General features: G+C 50.2%; 1 protein-coding gene across 1 annotated transcript in view; it reads right to left on the bottom strand.

Moving 5' to 3' along the window:
• Positions 1-18,411, bottom strand: part of GAS7 (growth arrest specific 7) — a gene marked incomplete at both ends in the record, with an annotated part of 266,571 nt that overhangs the window by 99,998 nt on the left and 148,162 nt on the right. The window contains one exon of the mRNA XM_080712190.1: positions 1,924-2,044. Within this exon, the coding sequence (XP_080568316.1) occupies positions 1,924-2,044 (121 nt within the window). The remainder of the gene's footprint in view (positions 1-1,923; positions 2,045-18,411) is intronic.

Raw genomic sequence — 18,411 nt, 5'->3', positions numbered from 1 at the left:
CCAAGCATCGTGGCACAGGCCTCTGTCATTCTAGTACTTGGGAGGCTGAGACAGGAGGATAGTAGGTTTGAGGCCCGCCTCAGCCATTTAGTGAGTGAAACCCTCCACAACTAAGTGAGACCCTGTTTCAAAGTAAATAAATTTAAAAATAGGGCTGGGGTGTAGCTTGGAGGTAGAATGCCCCTCCGGTTTGGGTTCATTCCCTACTACCAAAAAGGAAAAAGAAAAAAAAAAAAGAATACATATGTTTAGAAGGTGAGAGAATACAAATACTTGAAAGTATCTTTTTTTTCTTTTGGTGGTACTAGGGGTGGAAGTCAGAGGCTTTCTACCTCTGGGCTATACTCCCAGCCCTATTTTTCTATTTTATTTGGAAACAGGGTCTCACTAAGTTGCTGAGAGCCTCACTAAGTAGCCGAGGCTGGCTTCGAACCTGCGCGATCCTCCTGTCTCAGACTCCCAAGCGCGGGGATTACAAGCGTGCGCCACCACGCCCGGCTCAAATACTTGAAAGTATATCCTGTGATAAACAGCTCTGGGGAAAGGCCCAGAGATTTTTTTTTTTTTTAACTTTTGCTTTCAATCTCATTTGTACTCATTCAAATATGTACTCCGAGACTATACTATTCTGTAATTCAATAAAAAAAAGGGCAAAGATGCTGATTTTAGGAAGCGATCCCCCCACCCCGATGTCCTTGTATAACAGAGTTGCTAACCCAGAACAGCAACGGATCCCAATTCTCCATGATCGTAGGATGCCCTGGCCCAAGGTTTGCAGGGCACGGGCCAGGGCTGGGGGCTGCAGGGCGAAGCCACGTCTCTCACGCTTCAAGTCACAGATAACTGACCCAGCTGCTCTGCTCGAGTGTTGTTTTTTAGGAAGTGTGAGGTTAGCACGGTTAGCAATAGTTCCACTTCTCAGTTCCTAGAAACTCCGAGTAGCTCTCGGGTTAGCACACCCCAGCTGAGCCCGCTGGAGGTCAGGTTGCCAGGGGAAACGAGGAAAACAGCCGCCTGTTCTGTGCACCCTTCCTCAGTAGCTGCCTCTCCGGACACAAGGACTCCTCTTCCCAGGGCAGGCTCAGAGTCACAGGCTCTATGAATGACCCCATCTTTGGGCAAGAGGTAGCCATGATGTCAGACAGACACAGGAGAAGGGAGAAGCTCCGGCTAAACCAACAGGTGGGTCTGCGTGGGATTTCAGGCCACACCCGTGGTTCCCGCTGACTCTAACTTTTCCTTGCATTGATCCTCCTGGTTCTCTGGTGGAGGTAAAGACACTGGGCTTTTAGCTTGGTTGCCCTGCTCTGCCCTGCCCGTGACCCGTGCCTGCTTACACACCCTTTTATGAACCTCCTCCAACTCACAACCAGGGACCCTGGAGTCCTTTGGAAGACTCCAGGAGTCCGTAATCATAGGGGGCATCGAGGTACAGTTCTGCTCAGCTCAAAAAATGCACACGGAACCTCTGCTGTCAGATGGGATAAACAGTCCACATCTAGCACCAGCATTTCACCCAAGGACGTTGCAAGAAACACTGACCAGTGAGCTCTCTAGGAAAGAGAGAAAGATGTTGCGGTAAAATTAGAGAAAGCGCGCATTTGCGATCCCAGTTTTGGAGCGTCGAGTATCATATCGTGAAGACCAAGTTCCAAGAAAAGAGGCAGAAGTTTAAACCTGTTTGACTGGATCTCAACCAGCTCAAAGATCCCTTTGGAAACCTTCCAGAATCCCATTTGGAAAACACACGCCCAGATGCTGAGACCAGGTTCAGTGAAGATGCTCCAGGTAGGTGTGAGGTTCCGGGATGACCGGAACTACAGACCCAGACTTAGACCCCTAGCACCCAGCACTGTGGGGTGCGTAGGGGAAAAGCGCCCTTCCAGAGACACGGACAGCGGGGGCCGCTGCTGGACGACTCACCATTGGTGGTCGTGTTGACATAGTAACGTCGGCCCTGCGGCGACAAGTAGCTTTGCCAGCCAGGTGGAAGGATGACCGTCTGGATCTCCTCTCCTGGCGGAGGGGGGACCATTCCAGGCTTCTGTGGGAGAGAAAAGAAAAGGTCACATGCGTTCATCATCTTTACAAGTGTTTTTAAAACCAGAAAGTCAGCCTGAGATGGCTTGGAGGTCTTAGACAGCAGAACCCACAGGCATCCCTGGGGGAGGCAGGTGACACGGGGTGATCTCAGAGACCTTGTGAGCGTGCTGTAGGAGGGGTGTGTGTTTGTGCAAGAGGCCCCCGCTGAAGGGACAGCTCACCCCGGAGCACAGAGGAACAAGTGTGGCAGATAACCAGGCTGGGCTTTCTCCTTGTGAGACTCCTGGAAAATCAATCCAGGGGGCACCGTGCCTGCCAGGGGCCTCTGTGCTCCTGCTGTGCATCCAGCGGGCCGGACTCCACAGGACCACTGAGTGCGGCACGCGCAGCCCCAGGCCCGCGGTGTAAACCTAGCGGAAGTAATTAACGCATGTCTCCGCACAGCGCGATGTAAACCTCCTATATAATAATGCCGGATCCACGAGGAGCCGGACCCAGGAAGCCCAGTTCAGGGTTATTACTTTCTCCAACTGCCCAAGTCACTCTGGCAAAGAGAATTGAGATTTTGGGGGCAAGAGATAACTGACTTGCCCTCAGATGCAATCATGTTCAGTTCGGTTCTTCTAACTCTGCGTGGTATTGTTCTTCTTAAAAAAACAATCCGAGACAGCTACATATGTCAGAGAAACCAGATGTAAAACAGACTCTTGTTAAAACAGCATTTCTGGTCTCCGGGTGGTGGGATCATGGGCAATTTTTATTTTCTCCTTTCTATGGTTTCCATCTAAATTTTCTCCAATAAACACAGAAACAAAAGTTCTCAGCTAAAGATTATTTTAAAAATAAGAACAGAGCCAGGCACAGTGGCACATGCCTACAGGCCTGTAATTCCAGTAACTGGGAGGCTGAAAAAGGAGGATCGCAGGTTTGAGAACAGCTTTAGCAACTTAGAAAGGGCCTCCACAACTTAGTGGAACCCTGTTTTAAAAAATTATATATATATTATATAAATATAAATTATATATATTATATATATTATATATGTATTATATATACATTTATATATATTATATATACATATATATATATATATATATATATATATGGCTGAGGGTGTAACTCAGACATAGAATGCACCTGGGTTCAATCCCCAATACAATATATAAATAAATATATTAATTAGCATATGTTCATTATTATTTATACAAATATATAATATAATTATATATAAATATATAATATATAACAATAAATATATAAATATATTTATATTTATATATTATTTAATATAAATTATTAAATTTTTGGGTGGCACTGGGGTTCCTGGAAACCCTTCTACCTCTGGGCTACACTCCCAAATCTATTTTTATACTTTTTTACTAGGAAACAGGGTCTCTTAAGCCAGAGCACGTGGCTGGCTTCGAACCTGCGCGATCCTCCTGTCTCCACCTCCCAAGCACGGGGATTACAAGCGTGCGCCACCACGCCCAGCTAAGTTGATTATCACTTATATAATTTATATTAATTTATATTTATATAATATATAAATATAAAATCATATTGATAAGTTGGGTCCCTCCACCACGTGATCTCACAGTGGAACCCCAGAAGCCAGAAGCGGAGATCTTGCGAGACCCTAGGTGCCTCGAGACTCCAAACATCAAGAGACTACAGATGTCGCGAGAGAATCCGCATGCCTATAAAACGTCGGTGCCTCCGATCCCCCACGTGACTCCACCTGCCAATCAGGACTCTGCACAACTCTCCAGACGCGTGGCCCATCGGTCCCTTCCCCCAGCTGATTCTCCGGAGGGACCCGGTCCGAATAAAACAACGGTCTCTGATAACCCGGTTGGTGTTTTCACCTCCCTCCTAAACCCCCTAACTCTATTTTCAATTATTCATTTGGTGCCGAAACCTGGGAAGGGTTTTGTGTTTTGGGGGAGAAGTTTGGGGGGTTTTTCTCTTTTTTTTTTTAACTCTCTTTTTGACCCCCGGACTCTCTGACCTGCCAGCAGCTTGACTGCGAGGTCCTGCGCTGGTGCTTGGCTGGCAGGTGCAGCTCTACCTGCTGCTGCAGCCGAGACCACTGCCGCCATGGCGTGCAGGTTCTGCTGCCGCCGCTGCTGCCATGGCTACTGCAGTGTGCAGGCTCTGCTGACTGCCAGGCTGCCAGTTGCACCCACCCTGAGCCAGGCTCGTTGCGGGTGCACACCCCGCGGCCGCTGGCGCCTGCTTAGCCCACCGACTGCCTGTGCAGGCCAGGACCTCCACCTGCCTCTTGGACCTCCTATATATATCTGGTTCTGTGCTCTGGTCACCGCCGGAACCTCTGGTGCATGGCCCGGCCTCGGCGTCCACCACAGTCACTCACGCTAGGCTTGACTTGCAGGGGTAGCTCCACTCGCTGCCGCCACTCCCTTCCGCCCGCCCCCAAGCCAGGCTTGCTGGGCGGTGCGCCCCATGGCCCGCCCTCAGCGTCTGCAGTGCACCTGGAAGCCATTTGGTTTACACGCCGCGGGCCCAGCAAGCCACGCCACCTGGCACCACCCTTTGATTCTGCCCGCGCCAGCCGCCGGTGCCACCCACACCAGGCAGAGGCGCCGCGCACCCCGGCTCCACCGCGCCCCCAGCAGCTTCTCAGAGTTTCTGCCGCAGCCGGCGCTGGCCCTACTCAGCCTGACTGAAGACTCATGGCTCCTGGATCCCTCAACCTCCATCCTCCTTGCCAGCCCAGGGTAGCGGGTAAGCCAGTCTCCTTTTTGGTTGCCTGCTCAGCGCTTCCATCCTTTCGGGTTCTAGTTTTTCCTTTTCTGATCTCGGTACAGGGGATCGACGGCAAGCTCTCATGAACACGCATTACAGGCCCTGTTTTACAGGACAAAATTGCTCTGCCTTAGCCCAGGCAGAGTGTACAAAGGGCTCCGCTACAACAGCCTCATGACAAATTGTCTTACACAGTTTTGGGGCCCACTAAGCTTCGTTTTTCTCGGCATAATTTTCTTTAATGTTTTTATTCTAGCCGGTCCACTCGTTTACATAGTATGATGCTCTCCCTCTCCAGATGCCAAACAGCCATAAGTATTAAACTCCACAAAATCCGTTACTGATGCTCCTGACCCAATGGCATGTTTTCACTTGACCAGATGAACCCAAACCCACTCACTGCGGAAAAGAATGGCATGTGTTTCTCTCTAGAAAATGCTGCTCTTAATGATTCGGGTCTAATGAAAAACTGCCAGAGGGGCCGTGTATGTCTTCCTCAGGGAAAATGCTGCTACTATATTAATAAATCTAGTGACAATCTACCTCGTATCTAAAAGGGCTCCTGCCCAACCTGGGATCCGCTCTCACGATCTGTTTTTTCTTTTAACAGCCCCTCGCCTGTTAAAGTCTCCTCGAACGCACATCACCAAGCTGTCCAGGGTAACCGCCAACTCTCACTCTAGCCACACTCCCGCCTGCCCACTTCTGGCGGACCCGACCTCTCCCGGCCAAGGGGCCCCCTTACGACACCCCTTGAAAGCCGGAAGTAGCTCCAGACTCGAATCTTGGCCCATTATCACCAAAATGCCGGGATGGTAAGTCGGGGGTCCCTCAGTCACGTGACCTCCTCACCCACGTGACCTCTGCGCGGGCAGGGGGCGGACCCTGGAGGCAGAGTCATCTCGCGTGTTCTCACGAGTAAACCCCACCCCCTGAGATGTATACCTTAAAAGAAGGGCCCTCCCCTTCTAGCCTCGGATGGGCCCGCGGGTCTCCAGGGCTGCCCGGCCCCATCCCCACGAGAACCGTACCATTAAAGCTGATACCACGCATACTGGACTTCTCTCGTGTTTTACACTGCACGCCTGCGCTCAGACTTTACTCATATAATATAAAATATGCACATATATAATATATAAATCTATAATATAAAATATAAATATAAAAATATATAATATAAAATATATAATGTATAAATATAAAAATATATAATATATAAATTTATATATAATTTAAATATTTATATGTATATATTATTTAATTATTAATATAAGTTAATTAATATAAATAATTAATTTAAGGCTAGATGGTCCAACTGGGCCCACAGGATGGCTGTACCTTTTGAATAAAATAAACTGATAAAAACCAGAATTGTGCTAGAAGTGTAGCGAGGGCGAAGACAGTCCCTGGGCTCAAGCCCCCGTCCTTCTCCCCACTCTCCCCAAAGCAGAATTCTAACCACAGCAGGACCGTGGTTGTGGATTTTGCAGCGAAGCCAGAGCCTGTTCAGCAACATTAAAGGCCCCAGCTGTGCCCGCAGGGGTGTTTCCTGGCCGCTGATAACCAGTGCTCAGGCAATAACAAGTCTAAAGGAACCAGTGGAGACAGGAATTCTGTGCAGCCTGCAGCGCCAGGCCTCCTGTCCCTGCTTCCCAAGTGGTCAAGGGGACCAGCAAATCTGAGCTTCTCCTGGGATTCCCAGTAAACACGGGCTCCCCGGCCCGCTGTGTCGCTGTGGGGAAGGTTTCATTACAAACCTTCACAACTTAATTAAAAGCTTTCCCCTCTGCCCTGGATACCAGTGTCGTCCACACCTGCTCCTGATAGCCCGCCGGGCCTCTTTGATCCTGCGCAGAGGATCAATGCCTAAGCAAGCCGGTAACAGCCAGGTGCACGGCGGCCAGGCCCAAAAGCAGCGCGGGTTCCCGCCAGGATGCCCGCGTACCGGCAGGGCACCTCCATTAAGCAAGAACTCACATCCTGCGGGTCACCTGCTCTGGCTGCTCCCGGATTGGAAAATGGCCAGAACACACGCTGGACAAACAGTGTAGCCATGAGGTGTGTGTGCGGGGGTGGGGGGGGTGGGGAGAGAAAGACAGAGAGAAACAGACAAACAGACGCTGACTCAGTGGCACAAGCCTGGAAACCCAGAACGAGGAGGCTGAGACCAGAGGATCGCAGGTCGGAGGCCAGCCTTGGCTATTTAGCAAGCCCCTCAACAGCTCTGAAAGAACTTGTTTCAGAATACAGAAGGGCTGGGGGTGTTGCTCACCCCGAGATAGAATGAGAGAGAGAGAGAGAGAGAGAGAGAGAGAGAGAGAGAGAGAGAGAGAGAAATATCACAGATTCCCAAAGTGGGCAATTACCAGGTTCTGGAATGAAATATAGGCATGCAAATTGTCATGGCGTCTTCCAGTTTATAGGCTCAAAGAAAGTAGATTTCTGGGGGTGGAAAAGGGGGTTGAGTAATTTCTTTTTCTGAAAGAGGTTAACAGTAAGCCAAGTAAGTTTGAGGGCTTCTGGAAATTACCCTACATACAGCTGATGGATGCTGTGGCCTTGGGGGGCTGTGGTTAAAGGGGAGCCTTGGGGCGTAAGAAGAGACTGGTGCTAGGACCTGGAGTCTCGCTGCTCCAGCCTGATATTAGCACCCAGAGGGGACAGCCGCACACACTTGTCTGAATGACCTGGGGGGAAATGGGAAGTCGTTCAAGGGTGTCAAGCCGGGCGTGGTGGCCCTCGCCTGAAATCCCAGGACTTGGGGGGCCGACACAGAAGGATTGCGGATTCGAGGCCAACCTCTGCAATTGGGCGAGAGGTTAATCTCACAATCTAGGGAGACAAAAAATTTTCAAAGTTTGAAGGGTGTAGCTCAGAGGAATGTTCTCTGGGTTCAACCCCTAGTACCACAAAAAGAAAGATGGAAGGAAGGAGTATCGGTCAAGGTTCAGAAATTGGTGACCCCAGAAATGGGTTGCAGAGGGACAGATCCAGAGGCTCAGTAAAATCAGCCTCCCTGCCGGGCGCGGTGGGCACGCTTGTCATCCCCGCGCTCGGGAGGCGGAGACAGGAGGATGGCGCAGGTTCGGAGCCAGCCGCGCATGCGCGCTGGCTTAGGAGACCCTGTTTCCAAATAAAAATGTAAATATAGGTCTGGGAGTGGAGCCCGGAGGTAGAAGGGCTTCCAGGAACCCCAGTACCACCAAAAACAAAAACAAAAAAACAAAACAAAACAAAACAAAAAAAACCAGCCTCCCTGCCTGCGAACCCCGCGACCTCAGGGGAGGGACTCGGCCGGCTTTCCACATCTATTAAATAAACGATGCCAGAGCCGGCCGGGCCGTGGGAGACCCAGAGGAGACTGATAGCAGCACGTCTGGGATCCGGGGAGGCCATGTGACCAGGATTGCTCCCTCTCTGGGGGTTCCCGCTGGAAGGGGGACGAGTGAGGCTCAGCCTCCTGTGATGGGCTCCCCAGCACCGAGCCTGAAATGTCACCTTCCACGGTCCATTCCCTGAGGCTTCTGTTTCCAAGACAACCCCAGAAACAGCCAGGAGGAGGTTAACATGTGGGGTGTTGACGGCTCTGTTCTGTTGAGATCACTCCTCCCAAGGGCTGAGAAGCAAAAGGGGGGAACCGAAAGGAACCTTCCAACCACGGGCCCCACCTGCAAAAGAGCAGTATAGTAAGTACGTACGCTTCTTCACAACTGCGTAATGCTCTTCTAAGATGCCTCTGGTGGATTCATCTAAATAATCCTGTGAGGTCAGAGAGAGCGCCAGGTGATGTGTGAGGATGCTGGTGGCTGAGGAGGTACAGGAGCTGCTATGGGGTCTTGGAAATGTAAGGCCTTCGGGGAAGTCGCCCCCCGGTACTGAGCCAGGCAAGATCAACAGGGGCCGAAAGAGAAAAGGCGGAGGGTACCTGGGCCAACTACCTGAGCCCATTCCCTAAGTTTATTTGTTGATGGTACTAGAGACTGAACCCAGGGGGTGTTCTACCTCCAAGCTACACCCCTAGCCCTTTTTATTTTTTATTTTGAAATAAGGTCTAGCTAAGTTGCTGGGGGTGTCTCACTAAGTGGCTGCGGCTGGCCTCGAAACTGCGGTCCTCCTGTCTCAGCCTCCCAAATACTGGGATTACAGGTATGTTTCACCACACCTGGCTCCATGTCTTAAGTTGGCGGGCACGGCCAAGGTGGCCTTCACCCACCTCCAGCCCGGCCTCGGGTCCCCTTTCTGCCTGCCATCTCTACCCTACCTCCGTCTCCCGAGGCAACCACGGTCCCCTCACCTTCTCCCGTCTTAGAAGTTTATCTGTTGGCTGATCTCAAACAAATCAGGGGTGCGCACACACTAGACACACCTGAGTGAAAGGTCTGAGCCGCTGCCCCGCAGACGGCGGGGCCGGAAGCTAGGAGGCAGAGCTCCGTGATTCCCACAGAGGAGACCACTGCCCTCCATTTAAGGTAGACGTTGCTACCTGAGACACAGAGACTGACAGAGGGACGGACAGGAGCGGGTGGTGAAGGAACTGCCCGCGATGGCGGGCAGCCGACTCTGGACAGATAAAGGCATCCATATCACCTATACTGGACTCCCGCGTGTATCTGTGCACCCCGGAGGAACGCGCCGCATTTTACTTATTAATCACTGATTACACGCTTCCCAAGTGCAAAACAAACACCAACCGAAAACCTGTGCGCGGATGTTTATAGCAACATTATTCAGAGTGACCCCAAAGTGGAAAAAAAAATTTGCGTTCGAGATTTCCTATCTTTCTCTATTTCATGCGTGATATCAAGCGGTCTCTAGTCTACTCCAAAACCCTACTCTGATGAGTTCCCCAGAGAGACCCGAGATGTGATCCCATTTCTGTTCATCAATAATGACTTTTATCAGTTACCAAATATCTGTTGTACACCAGGGACCGGGTCAAATGCTTTGCAATTAGTCGGATCTTTACAACTAGCCTGCCTAATAGGTGACATTTATTCCCATTTGAATGTGACAAATGTTAGAGCGAGCTTAATAACCTGCCCATTGTTACACAGCTAATTAAATGGCAAAACCAAAGTACCTTAAAACATTAGCTGGGAGCCGGGCGTGGTGGTGCACGCATGTCATCCCAGCATTCGGGAGGCTGAGACCGGAGGATCGCGGTTCGAGGACAGCCTCAGCTACTTAGTGAGGCCCTCTGCAACTCAGTGAGACCCGGTTTCAAAATAAAGAATAGAAAATAGGGCAGGGGGTGCAGCTCAAACACTAGATAGACAGGTGAAACACGCTTTAGCTATACAACGGGAACATTATCCAGGAACAAGAAACAAAGCGCTGCTCCCTGCTCCAACATGCAGGAGCCTGGAAAACGTTATGCTAATTCAAGGCAGCCTGATAAAAAAAAAGTCTCAGTGTTATATAATTCTACTTACACCAAATGCCCACAGCAGGCAAAGCCATAGAGACAGAAGAAGATTCATGGCTGCTAAGGGCTGGGGCGAGGGAGAGTGGAGACAGGGTTGGTTTTGGAGTTACACAAATGCTAGGTGAGGTGAGCTGGGTGTAATGCTAGTTCTCTAGTCCTAGGACTGGGGAGACTGAGGCGGGAGGATTGCGGGTTTGAGGCCAGCCTCACCAACTCAGCGGTGCTTTCAGTCACCTAGCAAAACCCTGTTTCAAAATAAAGAATAAAAAAATAGGGCGGGGAGTGTAGCTCGGAGGTAAGATGCCTCTGGGTTCCATCCCCGGTACCACAAAAAAATAAATAAATAAAAATAAAAAGTTGAAAGGGCTGGGGATATAGTTTAGAGGTAGAAACTTCTTGGGTTCAATCCCCCTCAAATTTAGGGTAGGTGTATTTTATCGCAATAACTGTGTGTGAGAGAGTGTGTGTGTGTGTGTGTGTGTGTGTGTGTGTGTTATTAGGGATTGAACCCAGGGGGGAGAGGGATGCTCTATCACTGAGCTACACTTCCAGCCCCTTTTAAAACGTTTTATTTTTATCTTGAAATGGGGTTTCACTCAGTTGTCGAGGTTGGCCTCCAACCTGTCATCCTCCAGCCTCAGCCTCCCAAGTACTGGAATTACATGTGTGTGCCACCGCAGCCAGCTACGATAAAAACAAAAGTGGAGAAAGGTGTAACAAAGACAGAGGCCAGGCCTCATCACCTACAAACCCTCATTTAAGTGTCCAAGAGCACCAGGGTTACCTTCCCTGGGTGGCCGTGGAGGGCGGAGGCAGTCAGCCTCCTGGGAGGCCGGCCCCACAGCCACCCAGAGGACATGGTGTGGAAAACCACCGGGCCCTTACGGCCTCTCCCAAACTTCTTCTAATTCATTTCCTTTCAAGTTAAGTCCCTCTCTTTCCCTTCCTTGGTCCCGTGGCTTTTCTCCTTCAACGCTGTCAGCTCTTTCCCATGGGGAAAGGAACTTCTGGAGGGGCAGAGGTGATACAGCCGGAGGGCAGAGCCCCCACCTAGGAGAAACAAGAGCAGCGGGGCCCGGGCTAGGGTGGGATGAAGGTGGTCTCCTCCAGCTCGGGAATTCTGAGGCTAATGGGCAGGAGGATTCAAGTCTGCCTCTTCCCCCGGAAGCAACCAGGTACCCGGCTGGGATCCGGTCCTCCCCGTTCAGCCCTTTTTTGTTCAGTAAACAACCTACTGGACTGTAGATGAAAGCCCGTCCTCTAGGAATCTGAGGAATCTTATCAATCTGCTGTCCCTGTCCCAAAATGGGGGCAAGTGTCACTCATGTGGTAGCAAGCTTCAGTACATAACCGTGTGTGTGTGTGTGTGTGTGTGTGTGTGTGTGTGTGTGTTGCTGGGGATTGCAGATTGAATCCAGGGGCATTCTACCTCCAATCCACACCCCCCCCAAGCCCTATTTTATTCTAGTTTAGCTTTGAATTTGGAAACAGAATCTTGCTGAGTCGCTAAGGATGCCACTAAGTTCCCACGGGTGGCCAAGCCCAGCTAGCACAGCGCTTTAAGGAAATCTGAACAATATTCCATTTTCTGCATTTTCACATTTTGTATCCTCAGTCATCCATCGAGGGACATTGGTTCTTTTTGCTTTGGGGCCATTATGAATAGTATTGCTACGAACTTTTGCATTCGAGATTTCCTATCTTTCTCTATTTCATGCGTGATATCAAGCGGTCTCTAGTCTACTCCAAAACCCTACTCTGATGAGTTCCCCAGAGAGACCCGAGATGTGATCCCATTTCTGTTCATCAATAATGACTTTTATCAGTTACCAAATGTCTGTCGTACACCAGGGACCGGGTCAAATGCTTTGCAATTAGTCGGATCTTTACAACTAGCCTGCCTAATAGGTGACATTTATTCCCATTTGAATGTGACAAATGTTAGAGCGAGCTTAATAACCTGCCCATTGTTACACAGCTAATTAAATGGCAAAACCAAAGTACCTTAAAACATTAGCTGGGAGCCGGGCGTGGTGGCGCACGCTTGTCATCCCAGCATTCGGGAGGCTGAGACAGGAGGATCGTGGTTCGAGGACAGCCTCAGCTACTTAGTGAGGCCCTCTGCAACTCAGTGAGACCCTGTTTCAAAATAAAGAATAAAAAATAGGGCTGGGGGTGTAGCTTGGCGGTACACTGCCCCTGAGATCTATCCCTAGTACTGAATATATATATATATATATATATATATATATATATATATATATATATATTAGCTGTGGGTTTAGTAGGGGAAAGACCCTGAGTTCAATCTCCACACCAAACAAACAAATAAACAACAAAAATCAGCTTTGTTCTAGAGACTTGTATCCAGTTACCCAAAGCCAGGCCACCGTGGCCCATCTCTCCCCAGCTAGCCACAGCCAGCTCCCTTTCCTATACCTGAACCACCTGAGCGCCAGCCCCCACCCAAGGGAGACGGCGCCCTGGCCCCGAGTCTTCCGCCTGTCTCACGGTCTCCAAATGAACACACGCTTTCCCCGGGAGATGTCCAAAAATATCACCACCCTCACCCAGGCCGTCACGTTTCCCAGCTGTATGGGCCGATTTCCTTGTCTCGCTTTTAAAATAACATAACAAAAACCCAAACTGTTTCTCTTAAAGATGGCCACTGATTTCCTGCTAGGAAAACCAGGCAAGCAAGCAAGCAAGCAAACCAGGGGTGTGATACAGAGATTAAAAATCAGATGCCCTAGCAGGGTATGGTGGTACAGGCCTCTAATCCCAGTACTTGGGAGCTGAGACAGGAGGATCAGAGGTTTGAGGCCAGTCGAAGCAACTTAGTGAGACCCTATTTCAAAGAAAAGTAAAATGGGGCTGGGGGGTGGATCTTGGAGGTACAATGTCCCTAGGTTCAAATCCAGCCTGTCTGTCTGTCTGTCTGTCTGTCTGTCTCAGGGATACAGCTAGCTCAGAGCACTTCCCTGGCATGTATGAGGCCCTGGGTTCAGTTCCCAGCATCGCAAGCAAATGAACAGGCACCAACCCCGACACCCTTCCAGCAATGTTTCTTAAAGTGTGGCCACCCTGGGGCACCCCCTGAGCCCCCTGAGGTGTGGATTAAAGGGCAGATTCCTGGGCCCTGACCCCACTCCTACATCAACGCAGGGCCTGGGAGTCTGCATTTTAGCAGCATCTATCTCCTGGGTGAGTCCTGGCTCACGGTCCTCATCTGCAACATTCGTGGGAACAGCAGAGAAAATACCATGTCTGAATTGGAAACCAGGAAGGAACGTAAAATTTCAATAAGCGCGATTCGTAAAAAAAAAAAAAAAAAAAAAAAGCGCCGAGGCACACGGGGTTACTTATTAAAGAGAAGGATCCCAACCCCTTAAAACTCTTCAGACTATTTTAAGAAAGACTCAGGCTTGGATCCGCAACCTCCAGGCAGTACCACCCCGCTCCTCAGCTCCCCGCGGCCGCCGACACCAAGTTCAAGTTCAGCCCGGGTCGTCGGGGAGAACCTACCTCTGACCTTCCCCAGCCGCGCAGCAAAAGCTACTTGCAGATGGTACAGGGTGGTCGCCAGGCGCTGGGTTCGGCGGCCGGATCAGAGCGCCCTAAGGTCCCCTGTTCTGTGTCTTCTCACCCCAAACCCAACAGCTAGAGGAGCGCCAAAGAAAGGCATATCCACAGGGCTCCACACCCCCGCTCCCCCCACACCCGGATCTATATATAACAGTCTCTGAAGTTGTCAGCCTAACGAGCCACTTTCTGGCAGTCCCGTTGCCATGACGATGCCTGCTAATGAGCCCAGTGCTGTGATTGGCACAGCTCGAAGGCTCCTCCACGCAGGACTCTCCAGCACTTTCTCCCTTCCCCAGCCATGTGGCCAGATGGGCACCCAGAAGTAGCCAGCGCGTGGCCGGGCGCGGTCTGGGAGGCCTGGGTCCCCCCGGAACCGGTGCGTGAATGGCCCGGCCTGGGAAGTCCTGGACGCAGTGTCCACAGGTGCCCTGGACCGCCAAGTCCTGTATTTAACAGGAGGTCAAGGGCCCTCCGGCAAGACAAAGGCCCAGCTGGGCTGGAGACTGGTGACTCACTCCCACAGCGCGCCATCCTGCTGGACACCTGTTCAGGGTGGGCCGACTCCTACACGGCGCTGGGAACAGCCACCCCGGAACAGCCACCCTGGCGGCGCTGCCTCCCGCGGCGACGTCACCAGCACCCGAGTCTGCATCCACAAGAGCGCTCGCTGGGCGCCTGGCCTCTGCCGCACAGGCGAACAGTACCCTTCTCCCCAGGCCTGGCTGCCTTCAGATACTTTGGGAGATTGCCTCTCACAGGGACCAGCTAAGGGAGAAGGAAGGCAAGCCTGGTGGTGGCACAGTGCATTCTGGGGTGTGGAGTCTTTGCAAGGGGTTTCCTGGGAGAAGGGCTAGACCCTGGTGACGTCTTTGGGCTCTTTTTCTTTTGTGGCACTAGGAATTGAACCCACTAAGTGATATCCCCACCCCCGTTTAAATTTTTTTTTTTTTTAATTTTCAGATAGGGTCTCACTAGATTTCTGAGAGTCTCACCAAGTTGCTGAGGCTGGCCTCGAACCTGTGATCGTTCTGTCTCAGCCTCCCAAGTACTGGGATTACAGGCATGGACCATCACACCCGGCTGTCTTCATACTCTTCTGAAAGTCAAAGGACCCCAGAGACTTGGCCAGGAGGAGGAGGAAGAGGAAGAGCCGCCGTTTGCATCATCAGACAAACAAACTATATGGTTTAGGAAGGCAGGCCACGCCCTTCTTGCTCATCGTCTAGTGTTAGTGCAGTGCCCAGAACTAAGAACTGAATAAATAAATGGAAGCTAAGAATTAGAGTAGGAACGGGGCTCCGATCAGATTTGAGGAGGCTGTTTCCCCAAACGGGTGGGCTCAGAGAATGGCAGGCCACAGAACGTGTATGCTCCGCTTTGACCCAATGCCCATCAGAGGAGCCAGGCAGCACAGGGTGTTGGCTGTTGTCTGTGTGTGGTACTGAAGACTGAACTCAGCTCTACCGCTGAGCCACAGCCCCAGTCTGTTTCCTTTGGAAATAGGATCTCACTTAGTTACTACACACTGACCTCAAATCCTCCATCCTTCCTTCTCAGCCTCCCAAGTATTGGGATGACAGGTGTGTAACATCCCACCAGGCTTAAAGGGTATTTTATTTTTACTTGCAGAGGATAGGTGGAGGGAGAATCTGCCTCAAGAGAGGTGCAAACATCTAGTTATGAGCTCATCCGGTATCCAGGGTCTAACAGAAGGGTTGCAGGAAACTAGTTAGCGACCCCGAACGAGGGCAGGGGACACGGCTTCAATAATAGAAAAACAAAAGTTCCAAAGGAGAGCACGGAAGAATGGAAAACAAAACAGCAAAGAGGAAGTTGGTTTGAGAAAATAAAGTTATAAATAGAAGGAGAAGGACACGATAAAAATTGTGGGGAAATTTGAAAGGTTGTAACAGAAGGAAAATGCATATTGGTTGCAATTGAACAGAATTAGTTTTGCAAAAATAAAAAAGTGTTATGGGGTGTGTGGTGGCACAGGCCTGCAATATCAGAACATGGGAGGCTGAGACAGGAGGACTACAGATTTAAGGCCAGCCTCAGTATCTTAGCAAGGCCCTTAACAACTTAGTGAGACCCTGTTTCAAAAAAAAGAAAGAAAGAAAGAAAGAGAAAGAAGAGAAAGAAAGAGAAAAACATCAAGGGCTGGGGGTGAAGTTCAGAGGCAGAATACCCTTGGGTTTAATTCCTTGCCAAGTGATGTACAAAACAAAGTGGAAAATGTTTTCCCTAGAATGCAAAGAAAATAAATGATAAAAAAAAAAGAAGAAGAAGAAAAAGGAACAGGAGGGCCGGATAGCAGCCAAAAGATGGATACTGGGTGTTCCCAAAGAAGAAGCAAGAACAAAGCCTCTTAACAGAAAAGGAACTGGAAACAAACGCGGGGAGGGAAAAGCTTTCCCAAGATGTGCAGCCAACCCGACCCTCCATTACTGGAGGCAAAATGGCTTTTAAGAGACCGGTGGGAACCAGGTGCGGTGACACGCCTGTGATCGCGGTACTCGGGAGGCAGAAACGGGAGCGTTGCGGATTCGCAGCCAGCTTCAGCGGCTTCTTGAGACCCTCAGCAATTTAGTGAGACCCTAAATAGAAATTAAATTAAATATTGGGGGCTCCATGTTGGGAAGGAGGGAAGTGGGGGGCCCCGAGAGTATGCGCATGTATGTCATTGACAACATGCTTTACGTTATGATGTGGGTCCATTATGCACAGATAAAAGCACAAAAATCGAGTAAAATAGGGTTAGGGGGACCGCTCACAGGTAGAACGTCCTGGTACCACAATCCCTAGTACCATATGATGATGATGATGATAATAATAATAATAATAATAAACAATGTGCATCAAACTGTCTCGAAGCCCCCACAAGCTCATGTCCAATCCCTCTCCTGGAAGGCTTTCTGGATGAGATCTAGGAGTCCCCAGAGGGTGCCAAACTTGGGGTCCCCCACCCAGGAATCAGCGGGAACGAGCCTCACACTGTGGCCGTCACCGGTGCCCATCACAGAGGAGGAATTTTGGACGTTTTCTCCCAGTACCTGCAGACCTGCCCGCCACAGGCCTTTGGACCCCAAAGCCTCTGGACTATTTAGTCCTGGAGGCTCAGCAGGGTTAGGGCCACCCCAGATCTTCATCTGCAAGCCCCCAGCTCCCCCCGCCGCAAGGGCTAATCAACCCCACTGTTTCTTAGGACCGGGTGGGCAGAGAACACAGAACAATGTTCTCTATTTTCTGACCCCATAAAAAAAAAAAATGGAGTGATCTGGTTACCCAGGAATTTTGATGAACATAATTACAGCGGAGTCCATGCAGCGGGGAGACAGGGAATCCATCCTCGTGCAGCGATTCCCTCAGTTAGAAAACATGGGGTCTCCAGGAAGACTCGGATGGATGCAAAGATTTGCAAACAGTCCTGTAAGCTGCCACGGGGAGCTGCATGGCCCCTCCTGGGTCAGAAGCCAAGAGTCAAGAAGTCAGGGGGAGGGTAGGAAAGATACGCCTCTCCCCCTGAGCTCTCCAACCCCAAAGAAAGAGCTTTATGGCCATTGTACCTGCAGATGTAAGATAGAAGGGCCGTGGGATACTGGCTCTAGGCATATTAACGGTGCAAGAAAGCCGGGCGCCTGTAATCCCGCGCTGTAATCCCAGTACTTGGGAGGCCGAGACAGGAATTTCATAGGTTCAAGAAAAACAACTTGGTCAGGCCCTCGGCAACTTAGCAAGACTCTTTGTTTTGTTCCAAAACAAAGATTTTTTTTTTTTTTAAGTCGGGCATGGTGGCACACGCCTATAATCCTAATACTCGGGAGGCTGAGATGGGAGGATCGCAGGTTTAAAGCCAGCCTCGGGTATTTGAATGAGACCCTCCACAACTTAGTGAGACCTTGTTTCAAAATGAAGAATAAAACATAGGACTAGGGGTGTATCTCAGAGGTAGAACACCCCTGGGTTCAATCCCCAGTACTGCAAAAAAAAAAAACAAAAAAAAAGAATGTAAGGGATGAGGGTGTGGTTCAGTAATAAACATGAAAAACTCTGAATATCCACATACTCTGTGTGTGTGTGTGTGTGTGTGTGTGTGTGTGTGTGTGTGTGTGTGTGTTAGTAGTAGTAGTACTGGGGATTCTGGGGATTGAACCCAGAGAAGGTTCTGCCTTTGAGTTACTTCCAGCCCTATTTTTTTTTTTTTTTTTTTTTGCGGTACTGGTAATGGAACCCAGGGGCATTCTACTTCCGAGCAACACCTCCAGCTCTAGTTTTTATTTTTTTATTTTGAAACAGGGTCTCACTGAGTTGCAAAGGGCCTCACTAAGGAGTAGCTGAGGCTGTCCACGAACTGCGATCCTCCAGTCTCAGCCTCCCAAACGCTGGGATTACAAGCGTGCGCCACCACGCCCGGCTCCCAGCCCTATTTTTATTTTTTATATTGAGATAAGGTCTTATGAAGTTTCTGCCCAGTGACCTCAAATATGAGACCTCCTGTCTCAGCCTCCCCAGTACTGGGATTACCGACAGGCACCACCACGCCTGCCTTCCACATTCCTCTTCTATCTGCGTTGTTTTGCTGGTGGCCTCTG

This window comes from Muscardinus avellanarius (genome assembly GCF_963383645.1).
Source record: "Muscardinus avellanarius genome assembly, chromosome: 16".
Classification (NCBI taxonomy): domain Eukaryota; kingdom Metazoa; phylum Chordata; class Mammalia; order Rodentia; family Gliridae; genus Muscardinus; species Muscardinus avellanarius.
This window is presented reverse-complemented; position numbering and strand designations above follow the sequence as displayed.